Below are 16,742 nucleotides of genomic sequence, written 5' to 3' on the forward strand. Positions count from 1 at the left end.
AGTAGAAATTGTTCAGTGTGTTTGATTGTAAATTGAAAATAACTTGGTGCATTCTTAACAATGTAGTAACCCTTATTCATGGCATGTTATCATAATAGTAGAGCGCTAGCAGGAAAATATTCATTACACTGGTAATGAATCTGTGGTTACACAGGCCAGTAATTAGCTCCAGGTGACTACGTGGTCTGCTGTGAATGACTTAACTCTTCCAGCTGTACATTAGGAAGCCATTGTTCCTTAAGCGTACTAATATAGAAGACTAATAGGTACCAGCAGTGCTGCTGTTAGGTGACTGTGGTAGCACTATCTTCACAGATTTGAGTTGTGCCTGCAGCTCTGCCACCTTCCTCCGAGGTGTCACAAATGGAGGTGTGATGTCATAGAAGTGTTTCAGTTACATTGTGGGAAATGTAGGTGCCAGATTTTGACAAGGAAGAAGAATACATGGGATAATGGGAATATTATTAATTCATCATTATTATGTTGTTTCAACTTCTTAACTGTGAGAACTTGCTGATTTTCTTTGTTCTATGTGATAGTAAACTGAATATCTTATGGTTTTGGCGGATGCCATCTCGGCTTTAGGCAATTGTGATGGGAATGTTGTGGCATTTAATAGATACAGTAGAAAAGAAACAATTGGCAGATTATTTAATAATGCAAATAATTGCTAGTTGCAGCCCTAATTTCTATACTGTACATTCCCATCACATGAGTAGGTCACTCCCGCATCGAGTGCAAATCACTTTCTCCCACCAAATATCCAATACTGTATGTTATCTCATCAGAAATGTGCAGATTTCTATTTCATAACTTGTTCTGAGAGCTGTGTGGTGTGGCTGTGTGTATGGAAGGTCATCTGAATGTCCTTAATGTCGCAATGTGGTCGGCATGCTGAACAGACTGCTGTGACTGACACAGGCTTTTACTGCAGAGGCTATTCTGGCAACAACTCAATGAATGAAGGATGACAACTTTTGTGTGCAATGTGTTCATGTAAACTGGCAAATATAAAAAAGGTGCATATTTACCCTCCTTAACCAAATATTCAAAAACATTAGCATATATTTATTCTAACACAGCATACCTGTCCGTAATATGCACTAGAATGAATAACATTTACATGTACATGAGAGAGAGAGAGAGAGAGAGAGAGAGAGAGAGAGAGAGAGAGAGAGAGAGAGAGAGAGAGAGAGAGAGAGAGAGAGAGAGAGAGAGAGAGAGCTTGTGTTACTGAGATGGAAAACGATGAAAGCTGTCAAGGATATGAGTAATCAGAAAGAGGAGCTCTGACATGTTCAGCCTCTTGTTTCACAGAGGACCAAACGCTATGACATATGCTGCTCAGCCAGATGGGGATGCATATGTTGGTTATAGAAGAGAGAGACCGTGTTGTGTGTCCTTTACCTGTGGCTTCAGGTTCATTCAATTAAGACACTTTAGGTAACATAAAGGGAAATATACTCACTATCCATGGTTGGGTATAACATGGAGTGCAGTATGGCCTGTGCGGCCAGGATTTATGTGTAAACTCAGCACAGTGCTATTTGATGTATTGGATTCTGTTTGCACCGCCTCCTCTAGCTGTAATAACGTTGTATTCCTTGGCAATTGTAATGAGATTTTGAATTTAAAAAAGGGTTGAATGTCAGCCTCAAGATCACCAGCTATTGAGTTGTATTTAATCTAGCTTTCCTGGGGCTTTATAGGAAATCATTTACCATATGAACTCGCCTACTGGTCCCTTCCTCTTCCATAAAAAATAACCACATTCTTTTAAAGAGTCAGGTTTGTGAAGCGCTTCATGCTATGGAGCATGCTTACAGTTATGAATGATCCCGTCAATGCTACTGATGCAGGCGATTGCGCTTTTGTAATTTGTGGATATCAGTGCAGCACGTGACAGCGAGAGCCGTGGCTTTCTTCTAAAAACGCCTCGTAAAGTAGGTTGGTATCACAATCGTGGATATCACACGTTTCAGATCATATTTTTATGTTAGATCATTCCTGCTGCTGTACGGAGGCTGTTGTCCTATCCAGCATATTTCTTTTGTGGTGCTGTGTTTATAAACATATCTGTTCTCTCTTGCAAAATGCATGTCCTTTAATCACAGTTACATGATTTCTATTTTTTTAATAGATATGTTACTTTAAATGAAATGTTGAATGAATTAATTTGATTAAAGCTTTCTGTGGATCGCCACATTGAACCTGGACTGCATCTTCTCATTAGGTTGAAATAATTATTTACAATGTTACGATGACTGAACGGAGCCTAGCTCTCATTATTTTTCAAATAACATTTCTCCAGTCTTTTCATTTTGTATGTACGCCAAGCCCTACAGATGATGAGTCAGCTTTCATTTTGCAGTCTGAACAGACAACGGAAAGACATTTCCCTGCCCTCTCTCTGCCCTTGGTTGTCATGGCAGTGAATTAAAGCTAGTTAAAGATCAAGGACAACAAGAGAGGCGAAAACTGTTCAAATCCAAGATCAAGTAAGGCAGAGGCTTTTACAGCGATGGATTGGGGAATTGAGACTGTGTGTGGGAGGAAAAGACAGGATGAATGTGTATTGAATGGAAAGAGGAACGCAGTGCTTGGAAGGATAGTAATTACATAACACAGTAGTTTATCTTAAAAGAAGAATATGTACTAAATGATACTCTATATTTAAAAACAGTTTGGCATTTGAGAATTATCTGAGTCACGTCTGAATACTTAATGTATGTGTATGTGTGATTTCTCAGTGGATGAGGCAAATGTCACTGTGAAATCTGGGGGTGTCGTGATATAGGGTTAGGGTTAGGGTCACCGGTAGTGACGATAACCGCGGTATTTAAAAAATGAAATATTGATACCATGTTAATAATAAATACATGTATGATAATATCATGTTGGCGGACGATGCAGTGCACAACATGCCTGTTTGGAACGGGACGGATGCTTGGCCTTGGAAGTGCAGTGTCTGAAGACAGCTTCAGACACTGCACTTCCTTGTCCTGAGCAATATACCTGCCATCACATAGTTTCATCACACAACATCGTAGCTACTCAGAAACGCCAGCTAAATACACTTTTCTGTAACTCCTATGCAGAGCTGAGACTGCAAAGTGCTCCAAGAAATTACTGAACCAACTTCCACAGTCGCAGGTGCATCTTTTTTGTCAACCTCATCAAGTACAGGGTATAGAACAGCAGTGTTGGACAATTTGTCGCTAGTAGCATCTGGAAATTAACCTTTTCCAATTGATTTTATTTTCCCTCCTCTTGTTCCACTGTCTGAACAGAGTGCGCCTGTTAAACACAGTCTCCAACTTTTTGGCTTCTAATGGTGATCAATGAGCCAAGGAGGCCCAATTTGGCCTCCACCTCTTGCTTTAACTGGAAGTGTTAAACAGATGGTGGGGAGGAAGTGCTGGCCATGGCTGTCATTATTGCTGAACAACTATTGAAAACCTTTTCCCAAGTTGAAATACTTTCAGCAGTCCTCTTCTGTGAGCAAGAAGGCCAATGCAAATCTCTTGGCACATTTGTAACAGTGTGTTCTCTTAAACCAATACAGTGGGGGGGGGAAAGTAGTCGTGCTCTAGAGAAATGTTCCCAGTGGACACATAAACTAACTTGGCATATACTGCAAACACACATTACAAAGTGTGTCCAGTGGAGGTGGTTTTAAGCATTTGCAAAAATCGTCCCCTAGGTGTCAGCCGCAAGAAGTGTGCCAGGCATGGCCGGCTGGGGAAAGGCCCCGGGGCAAACACAGAACATGCTGCAGGGACTCCAGCCCAGCTGGCAGGGGAGCGCCTGGGCATCCCAGAGGAAGAGCTGGAGGAAGTTACCGGGGAAAGATAATAATAACAATAATAATAATATTATATATAAATATGTTATTCATATAGTATATTTCATACATAAAATGCAGCTCAAGCTCTTCACAAAAACATACAAAATAATCTCCATAAAACACATGAGAGCACATAGAGGTACATGAAGCAATAACTACGATCAGTGAATCAGTAGGGTAAAACCGGTAAAAGATGAGGTTCTCCATCTTAGAAAAGGCTAGAGTGTGCTTTTAGCGGTTCTTAAAGTGACTCACAGAATCTGATTGTCGAATATGCAATGATAGTGTGTTCCATAGTTTCGGGGCATAGGGGCCAAGTCTAAAGATGTGTAGACTTTGTACAGCTATAAAGCTACAGCTCTACAATGGATATTGTGTTAACAGCTTGGAAATGTGATATTTGACAAGCCTAAAGCTAAAACAACACACACTCTCGTCACAGCGCCGCATTTCCTCATATTTCATTGCGCACTAAGTGCCAATGGGAAAGAGTATGTTTACACTATTACTTCTTTTGCTTAAGTAAAAGATTTGAGTACTTCTTCCACCTCTGCATTAGATTAAGATCACGTGTGGATCCACTCTACTGTGGATCTCCAGAGCTACGGCTCGCCAGGCAATATCTTTTTTGCCATCGTCTTTATAACGACGGGATTGTGGGTCGTATAGGTCTGGACATTTTTGGACGTCAACAACCTCATTTAATCATCGACACACACGAGAGACAGCGAGAGGTAAGGAGAGTCACGCTGCCACGGGAGACGAGAAGAATAGCTGCTACAGGAGCCAGAATGTAAGCAGATGAAAATTCAAGACAACGGCGTGAAGGCCGCGCATCAACGAGTGGTGTCGCGTGCCTAGCCCCGGTGTGTTTCGGCCTTAAGAATCTATATGTAATTTGAGCTACATGCCATGTTCACAATGATGTTAACGTGTTTCTATGCAGGTATAATGTTTACCATGTTCACCATCTGAGTTTAGCATGTTAGCATGCTATCATTTGCTAATTAGCACTTAACTCAAAGTATAGCTGATGGGAATTGTATTCATAGTGCAGGCAACACATAGTTTGAACTGACTGGCTTTAGATGAAAAGTTAAGGAACATTTAAACAATTCATCCTGAGGGGAACAAGAATGTATGTACAGTGCATTGAAATCCATACATACATTCTTTAAAGACATCCCAGTCTCTTGTAGTCAAGATATGTGAAAAATCTATATTTAAAGTGCTTTCCCTTTTCATTACACAAGTTCCAGTTTCTACAAAATTCCAAAAAGAAAGTTATTTTAGCAGCTCCTCTCAAATACTGGAACCAAAGTGGATGAAAGAGATAACATGAGAAAGTTTGTCCTAGATGAACGAATATAGATGTGACAGTTGTCCCTGGAGTCAGCCTTAGCTACTGTACGTTAGCAGCTATCACATCCCCCTTCAGTTTCTCTCTTGTGCATATTATCTGCAAAAAACAGGCAAGTGGAAAGCAGAAGTAAGACGCAAACAAAGAGAAATCAGTCATATTGTAAAGGCTTTGAATGTTACGAGGCATCCATTGGTAAGACACAATATGCTGCATAATGCGCTGCTGCATAACATTATCAATATATTGTTGGTAGACTAGGAGAGAAAATGAGTGGGAGGACCTGGTGAGAAAGATTAGTTGTGTTGTAAAGGTTAACTCCTGCATGAATTCAAGCTCAGAATTTAATATTTATTAATCAAGAATGTGCTAATTAGAAATCCCCTCGTGCTTTCTCCCTCATTGTGGGATTTAGATGACAGGAGGATGGAATTAAATATTTGTTGCGACATATATAATAAATAAACCAGTGCCCCCATAACCACAGTCAAGAAAAGTCATCAGCTTCCAATATATTTTCTCCACAAAGCTCTGAGCAGCCTCACTAATCCCTGCCATTCCATTTTGGTCGCCCTCGGCTCTCAGCAGGAAGACAGTTCAGCAAGTGCGCTGTCTGGGCACTTTAGTGGTGGATGGATATCAGGATTCTTATCAGTCATTCGAGGCTCACACGTCGCTCCAGAGGGGGTGAAGCACACTTAGAGAGAGATGAGTTAGTTGGGGGAGGATGCCGATGCATTTCCGGAGGTGCCCACTTTGAATTCAAGATGCATAAAGCAGCAGCAGCCAAATGTGTGAGATGGGATGGGAGCCAATCAGAGTTTGTTTTTACCTCTCTAATATTATTTTATCATATTTCAACAATATTCACATTTCCAAGCTACATTTAAGAATAATTCTTCTTCTTCTTCTTCTTCTTCTTCTTCTTCTTCTTCTTCTTCTTCTTCTTCTTCTTCTTCTTCTTCTTCTTCTTCTTCTTCTTCTTCTTCTTCTTCTGGCACAATTTCCCATAAAGCAACTCAGTTAGATTTCTGATATCTTATGTGTGTGAATTAACTCCTGCCTGTCCCACACCTCCTGCCAACACATGACGCAAGAGAAGAAGGAAGGAAGAAGAGCTGCTATAACTCTATGCAGCATTGGCAATGAACTACAATACAAATATATTTCTCTCTTTTTCCCTGATGGTCTGAATAAGTGACAATTGGTTTATTGGTGTATGTGATTTATTGGTTTAAACAGCCCATTAGCTAACACTTCAGATTGAACCCTCACTGCCCCATATGTCGCCCCAACAACCTCCTTTAAATGCATCACATTAAGGAAGTTTCCCCATTTCATGGACCTTGAAGTCGGTTGTGGCCAGGCTTCGTACGTGACACAGGACCAGGACATTCACCAAACACAGTTTCTTGACTCGGCTCTTAATTGGTGGAGTTTTCTGCAGGTCTCTTTTGATGTCCCCTCAGTGCTCTTTTCTTTAGCTGATAATGAAATGTGTGCCCTGCCGTGTGATTAGAGAGGATTTAGTTTCCAACTGCTTCGAATATTCAACATCCAGAAGCTGTAGGATATAATAACTGGCCTCATGAAACACGTCAAATCAGTCACTGAATGGAACACACTTGAACTGTAACTTGAACGATTACTCCTCCTCACTAATCTATTTGCCATCATTGTCAGCTCATGAAGCACCTTCATATCACACTACCCCCCCCCCCCCCCCCCGAACAGCTCTCGTTACTGCTCACTTCACTCCAGCTTCCCCACTCACTGCACACCTCCTCCACACCTCCTGTCTGGCAGCAGGCACCTGCGTGGCCTGAGACCACCTCTACAGTACATCTCTTCCCTGGCCAAGCCTGCCTCACCTGTCAGATGGTTCAGAGCACTAACCTTGGATCAGATCCAGTCCAGCCCACACACATTTGTTCCCACCATCCTACAAGGTCTCGAAATTCTGGGACGATGTTTTTGTAGTTATTTATTCTCCTTTTGTGCCAGGAATACAAAGATAATAAAAATTAACAGTTTTCACGTCACTAAGCTTTCCATTACACTTTGTTTGAATGAGCGCTCAGTCAAAAGAAACAACTGCTTAATATAACCTTCTTGCTATACAACTCAAAGAAAATACTTACAAAGCACAACAAAAAAATGTTTTGTGAAACATAAATGAAATGTAATTAAATATAAATGTAAAAAGGATAATAGGGCTTCACTTCTGTTTCTCAAACAGAATACGAGTGTAATACTCCCACACGGTCGACTTGTCCTTTCACATTTATTTGTAAACAAACCACACGTGTGCACGCCGCCTTTTGCCCTCTGACGTTATGCCAGAGTCGTGTCCAGCCAGTGGCTTCTTCTCCGAATCAGCAGCTGGTTACTGTTGTCCGAGTTAATAATAACCAACAAATCATTTAATCGGCGCAAAATTCATGCAACACAACAGATAAACATCGGCCACTGCCAGGGGCGAATGTCATCTTGTTTGACAATAGACAGATGGCAGCCAACAAGGTGAATATGGGCCGATCACTCACCATACAGGACCTCCACAATACAAACTGGCCACATTAATGACTAACATCAAGGTCTTCATCAAAGGCTTTGGTATGCACGTACTACGGTTTTCGAACCCTGTAAACTTATGTGCACTAATAATAATAATTTCCATTTGCACGAGTTGAATATTTTACAATCTCTAAAATATTTTAGAGATCTCTGAAAGGGAAAAGAGAAAGAGTCCCCTTCATTTCAGAGGAAGAACGTTGCAAATCCGGTGCAGAAATGGGACTAAGCAATAATTAAAGAGTTCTACAGAACACGGCCAATTAAGAAACTCTAGTTGCAACATTTCAATGCAGAGTGTCTCTTCCTCATAGAGAATACACGTCCAGTGAAGTTAAGTCTGCGTGCACACACTATATTAAGTTGTTAATTGTCCATACGCTTCTGGACAATATTCTTGACCGAGTATTTTTCTATCTAATGATCATCTGACCAAAATTATAGCTTTTCATGTAATAAGAGTTTTTGATGTTGGACTTCTCAGGCGAAAAATGTACAATTTGAACTTTTAACATAACAAAAGAATACATATGTTTGTCTTCCAGTCGAACCTGCCTCGGGTTAACATTCTTCACCGCTCCATTAAGTCCGAGGTGTTGTTGGACGTGGCAGTGATTGTCTTGTCACAAATTGTTTAGCATGACTTGTCAATTTTGGTTCTGTAAAAGGTCAGACTTCTGCAACACCGTCTAGTAAAAGTTCAAATAAACCGAAAGATGAACAGCTTTGGAGAAGTCTGTGCAAGTTTGTTTCCGGCCTGTAGCAACTAGTGACCATGTGCCAATCAACCAATCAGCAGTCACTTGGGTGCAGTTGCGTAGAAAAAAGAAAAGCATAATTAACAATTAAACTACATGACAGATCTAACCAGATGTGTCTCGGGGCCTTTTATCAACACAGATTTCCAAGCTTGCCTCATGATCAAATACTCACAATTTACTTTTAACCATCAAACTTCAAATTCATAGCGACCGCACAGAATAATGCAATCAGACAGCATGGCAGTTATTAAAGATTAACATTATTTATGTGCTAAACCCATGGTCAATATGAATATTTTATAAATGCAGGACATGTTAGATTTAGCATCACATTGAAATGAGAGGAGATACACTACACTGTAGTGACGACAGTGTAAGGCTTGGTGAAACATTGTAGACGCCCGTCTTTACATTTCCAGTATTTACACCCACAGTACTTTTACCTTTGGTGCTGCTTATGCAACATTCAACAATGACTGATGTAGAGTTTGTTCTCTTTAAATGTTTTTTTATGTTAGGGTGAGGAATATAATGACTGGTCTGCCCGTTCTTTTCTTTTTAAGCATTTATATGCTTGTGCAGAGACAGTGGGGATAATAAAGAGGACGGAGGACGTAAAACAAGCGGCCGTGTGTGTTTTAACAAAAATTATGTCAATTTCAGAGGCAATGTCCCAATTTATTTGTCCTAATCAGGGAATTTAAACAGCTGGCTGATACTGGAAGATGTTATCGCATGTGAATATGTGTCAGAGAGTGTGTGTGTGTGTGTGTGTGTGTGTGTGTGTGTGTGTGTGTGTGTGTGTGTGTGTGTTGCTTCAGTAAAACACACATATACTACACACCACAAAAGTATGTTGTTTTTCCAAAGTGGATATTTTAGTGTGGAGCAGGCATTATTAGAATGGTTTCACAGGGACTAAAGGTTTCTCATTAATTTTTGAGTTTCCACTGGTGCTGTATGAGAGGCCAGAAAGGCTTTTTGTTTGATGTATGATTCATGTTAAGTGAGATATTATTGCAGTTTAGCTTGTCCCAGCCCTCTCTGAAGCTTTCTTTATTTGGTGTTTTCGGTGTCTGAGCCACCTCCAACATGCATTCATGTGAAATGTATATTTCTTTCACATTATGAGTACACTGTTACACTGTTATAAATATAAAAATATATTAAATATATATGTATATTAAATTGTCAGAGCTTAATTATACACTTAGGTACCCATTTGACAACCAGAATATATCAAACTGTGCCCCACTCAATAAGGTGCAGATCATGAGTTTAGTGTTAAAAGGCTCAGTCTCTCTGGAGAGACTGAGCCTCAAAGATCCAACATCATCATCCAGCAAATCATTAGTACTTTCTTCATAAAGATGTCATTCATAATTGATAACTGGTTGATTTCACAACACCGCAAAAAAAAATTGTTCATTAAAAATGTGTCTACAAATCTAAACAAAACAACAACCTTGTGTTTCCTGTGACTCTTCACACTGACAGTTACACTGTGTTTCGCCAGTGAAATGCTTTTAATGTAAAGCAACAGGACATGTTATGTTTGCAATAACAGGAGTTAAATACAGCTGGTGGGAAGCGAACATATAATACTGAGGCTGATATCAATTAGATACGTTTACGCTGGATTACATGCATGCCTTGTTTCCTGTGAATCCCTCGTACATGTAAAAGTAATGTGAATCCAGTGCGGGGAATGGTGCACCATGAAAATTGCTTATTGAGTGTTAATTACAGACGGAGTCGTTAGCGCGGTGACGGCGTCACAACAGGTAGCTTCTTTTTCATTAGCCAGAGTGTGCAATGCATGTTAATACATATGATCACAAGACGACATTCACAACCATTATTTATAAGACTCTGTGTTTGTGATATAGTGGTTTAACTGACGGGGTGGGGGGGGTTACTCGTGTAAGATTTATTGACTCTGCGCTGTAGTCTGTGCTGCCGTAGTGTAACTGTTATGGATGAGGTGAGTATGCTCTTGATGTTGGCTGAGTAAAACTGAAGGATGAGGCTAATTTATTACTTTGATTTGTTTTAAGCTTTCTTAGAAAAAACAGTGTTTGTTTTGCTTTTATGGTGACGTATGTATTGATGTTACATTCCAGTGTGTTGCTGATGTGTGTGCAAAGAAATTAGAAACCTTAAATGATGGTTATGGGTTCTCCTGAGTCATGTAGGGTTTTGGTTGTGCCTGAACTCTATTGAACTGGAGGTTATTATCAAGGCACCGAGTGGCTGCTTGGGCTACCTGCTTACGGTATCGGCCTTCGGTGTTATTGGTTAAGAGTCTGTGTCGTCTGCATCTTTAAGAATGGTGACTTAGCTGCGGTGGGTTGTGAAGTGGTTTGTGTAGAAGGAGAATAGATGGCACCTGTGCTGTGGTTCAGTGGGCGAGATGAAAGACTATTCATCTTAACTCTGTTTTCTCTTCCACAGGACGATATTATCAATATTAATGTCCAATATACACGCCCGCATATGCCATTGGATCAATAAAAACTTACCTTAGCTCCATAAATCTTCATGTCCTGGTTTATTATACTGTACAACATGGGCTGCATTACAATATAAAGATGCGATGCTTAATTGATATTTATGCATTATGCCTGCATATGTCACGTAATAGACACTTAGCTGAAGTCATTTGCCCAAATGCTTTTCAAGAATGTCATTTTCAACCCATAAACAGTCCAAACGGATAATAATAATAATAATAATAATAATTACAATTGCGTACATTTTAAGTAGTGCCCTGTTTTAATGTGCTTGTAGCTCAGATGGACTCTTATGTTGAGTTGTTATTATAGGACAGATTAAGCCTCAGAAAGCCGTTCTAAGAGGCCTAGTGAAGACAGATTTGCTGTTGAGAGTGCAGGTTTCTTTTTAAGCAATATGCAGGGGAAATTCGAGTTACTCTTCAAGCTCTAAATTCCTTAAAGCTGCGTCTTTGCCGAGCAGCACTATGCTGCGTCTGTGATCGTGCATCAGGACATGGACTGCTTGTTGATGGGGATTACTTGGATATTATAGGTCAGCTCCTCAGGGGATTTAAGTTTAATTAAAGATGCTACTCATTAACTCATCAGTGTTCCACCTACAGTATAGTGGCCTTTTCATCTCACCACAATATTGTTCTGCAGGGGATTGTGGGCCATGTAAATTAATAACCAGTGGCTGATAGCATATGATGAATCTAATAAAATGCTGCAGTGTATTTCCTTCGTGGGAAATAATTTATTATAATAAATTTAACGCTTTTTTGTCGTTCCAGCCTCTAAAGATTAATGTAAAAAAAATAAAACACACACAACCAGACATTATTATCCACATATTGATTGAAACCTGAGGCTTATTACTCACATGAGATTTTGACTGCGAGAGAAATAGTAAAAGCAGCGAGGTGAAATTAGACAGAAACAGTTCATATACTGTATACAGTATTGAATTATGTTGAATATATTCTATATCAAAGTGTGTTAAAATGTCCAAATAAAAATATTTCATTCATCACTTCATTCATTTATACTGACTGTTGGTTGTAATGTAATGTCCTAATTATTAAATCATTGAAATGTTGTGTTGTGTGTCCAAACATTTAAACCTGTGTGTTTACTGTAAGAATGCAACGGCCGATCCCAACAAACAGCAGGCTTTCTCACCGCAGTCTCAGTGCTTCAGTCGAACAATATATCAGTTTTTATATTAACTTTTTATTACACATCATGTGATCTTCATCTGTTGATTCCACCCTCCTGTCCCCTCTTCTTCCTGCAGGGCCGTGGTTGGACACAGAGAGCCGTTGCCTGATGATAGTAAAGACAATATCACCATTTTCACACGAATCCTAGACAGGCTGTTGGATGGATATGACAACAGGCTACGTCCAGGGCTGGGAGGTAAGCAACACTACATGTTGGATAAATCACAGACGGCTCACTGCTGTAAACAGATCTGTCAGGTCACTTTGTGTAGAAAATCTACTTTCCCTTTGGTGGAAGTCTTTGTCCAATCATGCCGAAATGGCAAATAAGCACATGTCAGTGAAAATCCCTCTAATTGATGCCATTTCATCCATCGCACCCCCAAGGACAACAAACTGCATAACAGCAAGTCCACATGCTCAAGCAGGCTTTCCCATTTCTCAGCCAGCCAGCTGGAATGGTCATTTCTGCTCTACTGCTTGATGCTGAAGCCACAAGCGTGGCCATCAGGCTGCAGAGCCATCAGGCTGCAGAGCCACCAGGCTGGATGACCTGGCCTCCATGACAACAATCAGAGAGAGGAACCAGGCACAAGACGTTAATGTCATATTCTGCCTCTGTGCCGAGGTTCACATCTTCAAGGGCCAGGAGCTGGTGAGGCCTGCACCACTCAGGGCTTACAGTCATGAATGTTTCCCTTTGTAGTGCTTTCCTACCAGGTCCAAGAGACCTACAGGCTTACACAGGCCGGTGGAAACAACCAGCAAGCACACAGAAGAACGGAAAGGCTGACCGAGCCACGAGCACTGATACGATTAGAACTCAAATTATTCAGATTGGTAGACCTATTTGATTTTCCCAAGTTGTATCCATTAACATTCACATTTTATTAGTGTGTCTTGAGTATTGCAGAGTACTTTATCTCTCTTACTTGGTGTTAAATATCTCGGTCCAGGCTCAACACAAAGGTGGACCGTGCTTTTACCGTTTTTGCAACGATATGGAATTGAAACCCACAAATATAAACGGCCGTCCTTATTGCTTTTATTGTTGAGTGTCTGTTTCCCTTTTATAGTTTGTACGTGTGTTTTCATGCTGTGTACTTTTGTGCATTTTCTCATCAGCTGTGAAGCACTTTGGAAGCTGCTGTGTTTGAAAAGTGCTTTAAAGTTTAATAGTATTATTATTACTGTATATACCAATAAACTGAGAGACTTGTGTCTTTTTTACAATGCAAGAGATACTGAAAAAAACACAGATCGTTCTAAATGTAGTTGATATTACATGTGCCATTTCCTGGAGTAGCAGGACAGCATAAAATCATTTTAAATCATTCTTTCAGTCATTTTATGCTGCAAATGGATCTGTCAGAATCAGAAATCCTTTATTCGTCCCACAGCGGGAAATTTACAGCGTTACAACAGCAAAGGGACAGTGCAGATGAAAGACCAGAGTAAAATAAGTAGGCTAACATGTTAAATAAAAGAGGCAAACACATGTGCAGTAAAATAACATGGATAGAAAACCATGGTAAAAATAAGTGGCAGCATAATAAATAGTATAAATACTACTCTTCAGAATATATTGTGAATAACAAGATTTTGGTTATTGATCTGCAGATTTAATTTTCTAATCATTAGTGCATCTACCTACATACGGACACACATTTGGGTCTGTCAGTCAAAGCCACTAGCTTCTACACGTACACCAATCTTCCTCCTGTTGGCCACCCCTGTGCCCCCCCCCCCCCACCCACAATCCTAGTGAGAGACAGTCAAGTGGGACCATTCTCAGACAAAAACAGATAGAAACTGGAGAAAAAAGTTCCATTTCATTTCATTTTCAGCGGCATCTATTAGCTCTGCTCTACGCTCTGGTGCATTGTTGTAAATAGAAACAGGGGCAACTCATTCTATTCCCCCCACCATGCAAACTGCTGACTGGGTGTTGTGATAATCACACATTTGTGAGAGCCATTTGTGTCACGGGAATGATTAATGTGAATGTGGATCTCCTCTCTCAAGGGGGCCCTTTGCCAAAGATCAGTGGGAGACTTCACCTGTGGGTGGTCAGTTCGATCTGGGACACAGTTAGAGTCGAGAATCTATTCACTTTGGGAGAAAAGACTCATCAGTCTCTAGTTGTTCACCACTGGGAGCAGCTGTTTGTCTCACCAATGGCCCAAAAGCCTGATTCACACATTTGGCCCAGAGGAGCTGATGCAGCCCGCACTGAAGAGGGAACATTTTGATCCGTCACGACTTTCATGTCATGGCCTACTCAAAGCTATACTCAAATCGTTTGTGAAGTATTTGGAAACAATTATTCCACAGCTCGTAATGAATATCACATTTAAAAGTCCTGACTAATTTGTTGTATGATGATAAATTGGATCATTGTTAAAGTATTAAGAATCATTTGTAAATCATTTCGACGGAACAAAAGCGGTAAGGGAGCTTGTAATGTAACGCAACGATACATGTAATTATAATTAAAGAACTGCACTGGCCCTATAGGAATACACAGAGCGGATGAGTCCTGGAAAAGTCATGCTAGATTCATACAACAATAGACTAATGTGGTTATAATGTGTGCATATCATTTTGTAATAGCAGCAAAGTGTGCCCATTATGCAAATGTAAAACACACACAGAGCTGCATCCTTAACGCTGACTGCTGCATATTATTCCTGAGCCAGTAGGCCCTTAGGGATTGTTAAATGTTTTTGGGGCAGGCTAACTAAAATGATTTTGGGTCAAAAGGGATGTGTTCTCTCTAAAGATACAGACTTGGGCCTGGCCCATAGCAGATTTTTTGCTGTAGTGGACAAAACTAGCTTGAGCCAAATTAAAGACTTTCAAAAGCATCTGTGAAGCGGCTCAGAGCACCGTTTTGCCTCTAAATTGAGGTTGAAGAAACCTTGGGAGTATTATTACCGTCGAGCAATGCTTGGGTGAACATTTTTAGAAAAATTACGAATGTTCTTGGTCCAGCATTTATTCTAAAACCTGCAATCTTTGGCACAACAAAGTTGACTTGGTTTTGGAAAAATGACAAAGACTGTGAGAATCCAGGTATTAAGCCGTCCAACAGGGGCACCGACTCTCCACTGAGCGTGCATAAATCTAGAGTGAAGTGTTCCTCTAACCCTTGATTATGGTGGAATTTTTGTGAAGCGGCTTAGTTAAATGCCATCAGGCAGACTTCACCGTCATGTTCACAAACAATCAGCTTAACAAAGACGGAGCCGCTACAAAGCTTTTCGTACACAGACTTCACTGTAATGTGTTCTGCTCCTTGTTTTCTGTTTCCTCAGAGAGTGTGACAGAAGTGAGGACAAACATCTATGTGACGAGTTTTGGGCCAGTGTCGGATACAGACATGGTGAGTCTGTATTTCTTCTCCTTCCTTCTCATCACATCTCAGCAGGATATCAGTGTTACTTTACTTTTTGTTTTCTCGGACTAAAATACTTGGAGAGTGTTTGTCATTTTGGATTGTGCAGCATGTGAACCTCCTTTGTAGGATAACCTCATTTAATTTCAGATAGGAATGCACACATTCTGTCTGACTTTCAATAGACACATTTGGTAGTTTAGGTTCCTATAATTCATATACAATATAATTCATAAAATGAATGTGCATTCTTTTACATGTCAGGTGTAGATAGTTTAGTCTATTAGGCCTAGAAAATTAGGAAAACAACAGAACAAAAACTGTAATTTCAACAATATCTCAGTTGCGAAAGATCAAGTTACTGTTTTTTTCCAAAATACTAATATCACATATTGAGCTAGACAATATAAAATAAAAAAAATTGTGTTAACATAATAAAAGGGCAATACTTAAGCGCAACAACATTTGTATTGGGTAATATATTCACATTTAAAAAATCACTACTAATGTGATTTGGAGCTGATTGTCTTGCAGATATGAGCCATTGTTAATATTATTACTCAGCTCACACTCAAATTACTTTGGGAAAAAAACTGTAGGGCAGTTTTTACCAGCAGGGAAAGATGACATTTGAATCATGACCTTGTATTACAAGAGCCAACGTTGTTTTGTAGACAAAGGGCCCTCTTTCGTTAAACGGCAATATTCTGGAGAAATTCCATTAGGAGCCCCGGATGACCTGCTTTAAACAGCCGATGCTGGAGATGGTTCTCGCTTCGTCTTGGGACCTTATGTGACATTTGACATATCTGATCATGAAGCTCTAATTGACCACCTCGAGCACTGGGTTGTTCGACAGCCTGTATGACTCAGCAAGATTAGTGGGTTTTGCAGAACTTTGAGTTGAGTTTATTGGTCTCATCAGGGTCTATTGTCAAACGTCTCTACACATAATCTCTGGGAAAGGCTACATTAAATCATGTTTTATTGCTCACTATATGATGATTTAAGGGCTACATTATCTTTTTGTAAAAGGCCCTTAATTTCTGATGAGTTCTTCTAGATCAGGGGTCGGGAACCTATGG

The 16,742-nt window shown here is 40.1% G+C and overlaps 1 protein-coding gene across 1 annotated transcript in view; it reads left to right on the plus strand.

The window, feature by feature from the left end:
• Positions 1 to 16,742, plus strand: part of gabra3 (gamma-aminobutyric acid type A receptor subunit alpha3) — a 78,373-nt gene that overhangs the window by 35,452 nt on the left and 26,179 nt on the right. Inside the window, exons 3-4 of the mRNA XM_029447968.1 lie at positions 12,335 to 12,456; positions 15,578 to 15,645. Coding sequence (XP_029303828.1) covers positions 12,335 to 12,456; positions 15,578 to 15,645 — 190 coding nt within the window. The remainder of the gene's footprint in view (positions 1 to 12,334; positions 12,457 to 15,577; positions 15,646 to 16,742) is intronic.

Source organism: Cottoperca gobio, chromosome 14, assembly GCF_900634415.1.
Source record: "Cottoperca gobio chromosome 14, fCotGob3.1, whole genome shotgun sequence".
Lineage (NCBI taxonomy): Eukaryota > Metazoa > Chordata > Actinopteri > Perciformes > Bovichtidae > Cottoperca > Cottoperca gobio.